This window comes from Coptis chinensis, chromosome 5 (assembly GCF_015680905.1).
Source record: "Coptis chinensis isolate HL-2020 chromosome 5, ASM1568090v1, whole genome shotgun sequence".
In the NCBI taxonomy this organism is placed as follows: domain Eukaryota; kingdom Viridiplantae; phylum Streptophyta; class Magnoliopsida; order Ranunculales; family Ranunculaceae; genus Coptis; species Coptis chinensis.
In genome coordinates this window covers 77,409,288-77,417,431 of record NC_141460.1, presented here as the reverse complement: position 1 = coordinate 77,417,431, position 8,144 = coordinate 77,409,288, and the positions used below count along the sequence as shown (strand labels likewise).

General features: G+C 37.2%; 1 protein-coding gene across 1 annotated transcript; it reads left to right on the top strand.

Annotated features, from left to right (window-relative positions):
* Positions 1–562: 562 nt before the first annotated feature.
* Positions 563–7,760, top strand: LOC147499027 (catalytics). Its single transcript, XM_086560840.1, has 15 exons — positions 563–958; positions 1,052–1,124; positions 1,217–1,238; positions 1,325–1,403; positions 1,507–1,539; positions 1,949–2,097; positions 2,282–2,438; positions 3,137–3,377; positions 3,472–3,713; positions 4,985–5,248; positions 5,340–5,450; positions 6,257–6,481; positions 6,586–6,789; positions 6,892–7,068; positions 7,382–7,760. The coding sequence occupies exons 1-15, from the start codon at positions 860–862 to the stop codon at positions 7,583–7,585; spliced, it is 2,280 nt and encodes a 759-aa protein (XP_086416966.1). The 5' UTR covers positions 563–859; the 3' UTR covers positions 7,586–7,760.
* Positions 7,761–8,144: the final 384 nt, after the last annotated feature.

The following is an 8,144-nucleotide window of genomic DNA, read 5'->3' as shown; positions in this document are numbered from 1 at the left end:
TGAAAGATTATTATATATACTTTGTTGTTAGTTTACTCATACCAGCAAATTCAATTTGCTAACACATGTTTGTTTTGTTTTGCAACGTGGGTGTGTTATTGGGAACATAGATGGTGGAGTGCAGTGGATAAGGACACGTGATTTGGAGTTGCTTTTGGAGTATTCTGATTTAAGATTTTCTGAAGGGTATGGTTTTGTTTTAAGACAGATGTAATAGAGTTGGTTAGTTTCTAGATAATTGAATACAATTGTTTTAAATATTGTTTTGAAATTTGGGGTGTGACAGTTGGTTTCTAACTGTCTGTCTGTCCTCATTCCTTATCTTTTCTCTTCGTCCCTCTCCACACCATCTCAATTTCTCCCTCTCCCCTCTCCACTCCTCCCTCTCTCTCTACTCTCCCTCTCTGTTTACGCCCCCATTTCATAGCAGTATACTATTATTTTTGAGTTTTATGGGCCTCAGGCCCAGTCTTAAACCGTTTTTGGGTCTATAAAGATCCAGATCCAGACCCAAACCCAAATTACCTCATTTTTATGTTCTACTCACACGTGCACTTCTGGCATGGGAAACCTTAACCAAAGTACCAAACTAACCAACGAACTCTGCACACAACATGGAGTCTTCAAGACGACTCGTCCTCAAAACCCAAAAGACAACAACAATGCTTATAAACAAAACCTTCCTTTCACACTTATCACTCCTCTCTACTTCTTCTATGTTAAAAAAAACACTACTCTCTTCTACTTCTTCTAAACTCTTCTCTCACAACAAACTTAGCAAAAAAACAACTCATTCATATTTCCTTCACTTTTTTCATTCCATTTCCATCGACCCATTCACACTTTCAAAGTTTTATCCATGTCTGAACAAACTCCAGCTACAAAACAAGCTCATAAACATACTAACCGTCTTGCTTTAGAACATAGTCCATATCTACTTCAACATGCTCATAATCCTGTAAGTTGTGTTTTTTATAAAAAGTTTGACTCTTTATTGGATGTTGAATAATGGGGATGTGTTGTTTTTTTTATTGGTGGCGTGTTTTTTTAGGTGAATTGGTATCCTTGGGGTGAAGAAGCTTTTGAAGAAGCTAGAAAAAGAGATGTTCCAATCTTTTTATCAAGTATTTTTTTTTTTTCTTTGTTTGTTTATGAATTTGTGCTAGAATGTTATTGGATGCTGATTAGTTTTGTGCATTTGATTACTTTGGAACAGTTGGGTATAGCACTTGTCATTGGTGAGTGGTGTTTCAAATTGATTTGGTTTTTCTTATTAATGATTTTTTATTTATTGAATTGATAAGAATTGGGAATTGTTGTTTAGGTGTCATGTTATGGAGGTAGAGTCATTTGAAAGTGAGGAGGTTGCGAAATTACTGAATGATTGGTTTGTCAGTATTAAGGTCAGTTCATAATGTATAAGCTAATGTTGTGGTTGCTTAGCGGATTTATTTATTTAATATTGTGATTGTTTGATTTTGTATTGTGGTCTGTATTTCTTAACAGGTCGATCGTGAAGAGCGGCCAGATGTTGATAAGGTGAGAGACTAATTTCAAATTTTCCATGAAATTTTGTGACTTCAACACCTAAAATGTCTTGAACAATCCATGGGTTTTTCGAGTAAGTCTGTCATTAAGGCTTCTGCCTAGTTTTAAGATGACGATAAGTTTCTACCTAAAATAGCATTCTTTTAAGAAATCTACCCCCATATCTTTACTTGTCCAGTTTGGCAGTCCCATTTATACATCAATATAGCTCGTTTTGAACGTATAGTAATATTACTACAGTTTTCTTATGAAACATCTGTATCATTGGAAAGTTCCCAACAAATAGCTTTGAAAACCAAACCAACATTGGATGGTAGTCATCCAAGGAACTGTTTGTCCCACAAGATTTCAATGTTAATTTGTTATACTAGTTAATTTTATTTATCGTTCATCTTTCAAGGTATACATGACTTATGTACAAGCATTATATGGTGGCGGTGGTTGGCCATTGAGTGCGTTCGTCTCACCTGATCTAAAACCTTTAATAGGTGGAACATATTTCCCTCCAGAGGACAAATATGGAAGACCCGGATTCAAGACAATATTACGGTAAAGTTATTTCCGTGTTTGGTTCCTTTAGTTTTGCTGTAAGACAGGGTCACTAATAGGAGCAACTTCAAAGTTCTACCAGAGTGTGAAGTCCAGCTGCTTCCTCCTAGCTTATATTAAATTGTAATCAGAAAATTGGAGTACTGGTCCAATTAATGATTTTGTCTGTCCAATGTTGATTTAGGAAAGTGAAGGATGCTTGGGAAACCAAGAGGGAGGCGCTGGTCAAGAGTGGAGCCTTTGCAATAGAGCAGTTGTCAGAAGCATTATCTTCTAGTGCTAGTTCCAATAAGTTGCCAGATGGTGTCCCCCAAAACGCAGTGCATCGATGTGCCGAACAGGTGAGATTTGCTACTATGAACTTTCCGCCCTTTTTTTGGGCTAGTTTTTAGCGGTCTGATGGGAATTTTTTTTATGAAACTGAAACATCGTCAGTGTTATGTGGTATCATTTTTTATGTGTATTAGCTATTGTCTTGATTAGGTGGACTAGTAACTATGCTTTCCCCCTACAGTAGCAAGGTTAGGTGGGAATCGAACAGCCTCTGGAATGATTAGATTTATTTCATCTTGAACACTAACTTTAAGATAGAAAAACTTTAACTTTAACCTGAAACATGTTGTCTTCTGAATTTGGTGTGCAATTGTGTATTTCTGGTTGCAAAATGACACAGTTTACTGTACAATCTATGCTCCTAGCGTTTTTAGCTGCATGTTGTTTTTAGCATTTTTCTGGGACTTGTTGACATTTGCTTCTCTAGTTCTCTATACCTTGTTAACCTCGGGAGATTGGCAATAGTCACAAGATAACTCTTGAGTGTGTGTTCTGCATTAAATTTGAGACGCTTGAGCACAGTCATTTATCTAAATAAGTATGTTCTCGGTGCTCCAAGTTTGCTTAAATTTAAGGCACCATCCATGAGTCCCTACATGATGCTATAAGCTAACTAAATTATGTTCTCCTAAATGTTTTGTTTTAGTTTGATCCTGTTTCTGATGGTTTTTAAAATATCTGAGCATCTGTTCTTTATTGTCGTCAGCTAACTGAGAGCTACGATCCTGAGCATGGTGGGTTTGGGTCTGCCCCAAAGTTTCCTAGACCGGTTGAAATTCAGTTAATGCTTTATCATTCCAAGAAACTGATGGAAGATGGAAAATCAAATAAAGCAAAGGAAACTTTGAAAATGGTGTTATTTAGCTTGCAGTGCATGGCAAGAGGTGGTGTTCATGATCACATCGGGGGTGGTTTCCATAGATATAGTGTGGACGAGTACTGGCATGGTGAGTTTCAAGTTAATTTTATCCTTTCAAATGGATTTCTAATATTATCGAAACATCCGTTAGCTTCTTCTTCTGATGTAGTTTTATGCTGCAGTTCCACACTTCGAGAAAATGTTATACGATCAAGGCCAGCTAGCTAATGTATATCTAGATGCTTTTTCTAGTACAAAGGATGTATTCTATTCAAATGTTGCTCGTGATATTCTCGACTACTTGAGGAGAGACATGAATGGGAAGGAAGGTGAAGTTTTTTCTGCTGAAGATGCAGACAGTGCTGAACTTGAGGCCGCAACAAGAAAAAAGGAAGGAGCATTCTATGTTTGGACTAGCACAGAGGTTTCTTCATTAACTTCACCTGTGCCCTCAAAAGTTTTGCTACTTGGCTGAATATTTGTTTTCCTTATAGCTTGTTGAGATGTTTAGTATAGTCCCACATGGCACCACATGGGATGGTTAAAGCCTTGCAGTATAATATAAACGTTCATGGGGTCACTCCACCAATAGCCAAATGGTTTTTGTTGGATGCCCCAGAATTTAGGTATTAGAGCAGGCGATTTGTATTTTGCCCAGAGGGCAAGTTACTCAATGTTACTCAAGAATGTTAGTGCACATGTTAGGCTCAAGTAATGCTATACGTGAGGGCACGTGTTGAGATGTTTAGTATAGTGCTACATGAGATGTTTAAAGCCTTGCAGTGCCAGTATAAACGTTCCCGGGGCCAATCTACTCATAATTTTAATTGATTTTGAGTTGGATGCCCCAAAGTTTAATATCACTTAATGTAAAAGTAATGATAACTAGTAACAACAGAAAGCCCTAAACAGATCAAATTACCGTTATGTAATAAGTAAAAGAGAGCGAGTTCTAGAATACAGTCACCGAAAACGGGAAAAGCTACAGACTTCTATGGCTAGAAAGGCCTGTGAATCCTATACGAAAAGCATAGTCTTCAGGATTGCTGTGTCTGGCAATAACTTCATCTCTTGGATGAAATTGCTCCTGTGTTAGTAATATCTGTGAAATTATATAGTTGGCTAACAAAGTCTCCACGTCAGGTGTTAGAAAAGCATATGCTATATTCCGTCACTGAAATTGCACAGCATGAGTTTTCTTGAGACTTTCTTTTAAACATTGAAAACCATAGCAAAATGTTAGAATCAGAGAGAGCCATGTTAGTAATCTCCTTAACACATAGGCCGCTAGATTTTGCCTCAGTTCTTCTTTCGTTGTGGTGTGTTTGCCATTGCATTGTGGATTTTCTATGTTTCTTGAGCAGATGTCATTTTGAAATTCTTTTGTCTTGTGGAACTTCCTTGTGAATAAAATGTATTTAGTATGTCAACTTTTGAACATGTGTATAATGTTTCAAGTTCTTGGCGTTCATCGTTGGGTTGTTGTCGTATCTATTTTGTATCTGCCCAGTTTCTCTGCTGATTCATATTATATGCACTAATAATTTGCCAGTAAAAAACCCATCATTTGGGAAGGACCCAAGTACATTTTCAACTCTTTCATAAAACATTGAATAAAAGGCGAGATCATGTTTGATATCTAGGCTATGCGTCCTGTTCACACCTACCTTCATTTATTGTTTCTCTCATTCAAAGGTTGAAGATATTTGTGGGGAACATGCAAAAGTTTTCAAGGCCCACTATTATATCAAACCTTCAGGAAATTGTGACCTTTCTACAATGAGTGATCCACACAATGAGTTTAAGGGGAAAAATGTGCTAATAGAGAGAAATGATGCTTCTTCCTTGGCATCAAAGTTGGGGATATCCAAGGATAGGTATTTAGATGTCCTGGGAACATGCCGAAAGCAGCTCTTTTCTGTGAGATCGAAGCGACCACGGCCACACTTAGACGACAAGGTACCCATTCTTCACTCAAGAACTATTTCCAGTAACAAATGGGATCTCCATTTTGTTATATCAAATTTTAACTAAGAAGGTACTTCCATAGGTGATTGTTTCTTGGAATGGACTTGCAATTTCATCTTTTGCAAGGGCTTCAAAAATTCTCAAGAACGAACCCGAGGATACAAAGTTCAATTTTCCTGTTGCTGGCTGTGATGTAAGGTTCCATATTCATTTCTCACATGCTAACGGTATTCTGAATGTGTTACACACATGTCTTGCTCATACATTTTTTATCATTAAAAAAAAAGGAAAAAAAATCTGAATGGGTTACTTACATGCATCTGGTATATTCTGCTTCTGACCTGTTTAATGATATGTAGACTAGATGCAAGGTGACTGTTCTTTCTGTTGATTGCGTTCCTTGTACTTCTGGGAAGCACTTCTTGTGTGAATAAATTATGAGTGGCTATAGTGTTCTTCCTACGGGTAGCAGAATGCAAGGACTAACTCTTTTGGATATAAGTTCCGTCTTACTATTCCATCTTTCTTAGACATCCCTGATTGTGATCAGCTGATTTTGTTGTCACCTTACCCAAAAAAAACAATAACAATAGTTCCAACTCTGCCAATAGCTTTTCTTAATTTCTGTGTACTTGAAGCTTCCTTGCCTGAAATTTGATTAATGTGTTCATGTTCCCAATGATGGTATGAGTTAAACTCTCTGGACATTTTCAGAGTTTGTGCAGAGGAAGCACTTCATGTGAATTTATGTTGGTGTTACGAAGTTTTTGCGATGCAAATGGTCAAAATAATAAATCTTTGAGTATGAAATATTTGTTGTCGTGATCATCCTTTGAATAAGTTCTGTTCGAGTATGGTGACCTTTCTGCATAATGGTACATTCCGTACATAGTATAATACATTTTTGCTCTTGTATAATTTCTAGTACAGATTTTATAAATCTTAATTTCTATGAATTTAACATAATTTTTATGTACGCATTGATTTTGATCATTGCAGCCCAAAGAATATCTGGAAGTTGCAGCAAAAGCAGCATCTTTTATCCAAAGACACCTTTATGATGTTAAAAAACGAAGACTAAATCACAGTTTCCGTAATGGTCCATCCAAAGCACCTGCTTTTTTGGATGACTATGCCTTTCTTATTTCAGGATTGCTGGATCTTTACGAGTTTGGTGGTGGGATCAACTGGCTATCATGGGCAATAGATTTGCAAGACACTCAGGCAAGTGATTATTAATTTTCATCTCTCGAATCAGAGTTACCGAACTTTACCATTAAGTGTTCATATTGTTTGCGACATTCCTGTGGATATTATTACATTTTCAGGATGGGTTGTTTCTAGATAGAGCTGGGGGAGGCTACTTTAACACTGCAGGGGAAGACCCTTCTGTTCTACTACGTGTGAAAGAAGATCATGACGGAGCAGAACCTTCTGGAAATTCAGTTTCGGTAATCAATCTTGTCAGGTTGGCATCTATGGTTTCTGGTAGCAGAGCTGACCACTACCGTCAAAGTGCAGAGCATCTTCTGGTATGTTCTTACTATGATCTCAGAATCTGTTCTTTAAAATTCACAACATAATTGATAAATCTAGCTCACGCGGTGTTTGTTCTTTACGATCTAATAATACAGGCAGTTTTTGAGTCGAGGTTGAAAGAAATGGCCATAGCCATCCCGTTAATGTGTTGTGCTGCGGATATGCTCTTTGTTCCTTCCAGGAGACAAGTTGTACTGGTTGGCCCTAAAACCGTCATAGACTTCGACAACATGCTAGCTGCTGCTCATGCCTCCTATGATCCTAACAGAACAGTAAGTTCGCCATTTTCGTTTTGTTGTTTTTAGTCATCATTTATGTTGCGTTGTTTTAGTCATAGAGATGTTTTGAAGTTTAAACAAAGAACATGTCATGCCAAATGTTACCATCCAATATCCTCCCCTTACAACCAATGCCTGTGAGAAGGTAACCACGGCACTTCTGAAATGACTCAAAGATGCTGTTCAATGTATATAATTAGTACAGCATGCTCGTCCATTGTCAAGAGTTTGAAGTCGAGCAAGAGCAATTATTCAGTGTTACATGCGTTTCTGTCATGCTAATCTGTTCATACTAATGCAATGGCAGTTAATTCATATTGATCCAAGTAACAAAGAAGATGTTGATTTCTGGCAAGGAAATAATGAAAACATCTCCACAATTGCTAAGGGTACTCCTGCTGGGGATAAAGTGGTCGCATATGTATGTCAGAACTTTACATGTAGTCCTCCTGTCGCTGATCCCAAGTCTCTTGAGGCGTTGCTTAACCCAAAGCCTTTTGTATCTGTATAACTGGTAGCTTAGTAGGACTGTAGGACTAGCCTCCTTTGGCTAGGTTTATGTAAAAATATGATGTATTTAAACAAAATTCGGTACTCGGAACACTGATAATAATGCTGTTTCTGGAGAGATACTAGTTTTTGTAATGTAGAAAGCCTTGGTTGGAATAAATCTCTTATTTACATAAGCTCTTTGCCTCTGGAGTGTAACAAACTTTGTTTACTTGGGATTAATGACAGAGCTTGTTATTTAATTGATGTTGTATTCGCCACAGAAACAAACACTAGTAGTGTTGTACTCTTAAGTATGCAGTAAGCTGCCATTACATGTTTTATGGTACCTCCCAGATATGCGTTTGATGTTTTAAGAACAAAAACCTGGTGTACTGCCTATTATTTATCCATTGCCCATGGCCCCTGAAGAATTTGAATATGGTTGCGGTTATAACCATCAAGAATTTATCCATTGGGGCATTCCTTTTTTTTTTTTTTTTTTTTTTTTTTTTTTTTTTTTTTTTTTTTAAAAGAGGTAACATGGTGGGTTAGAGCATTTTTAGGAGAACTACCAAAAA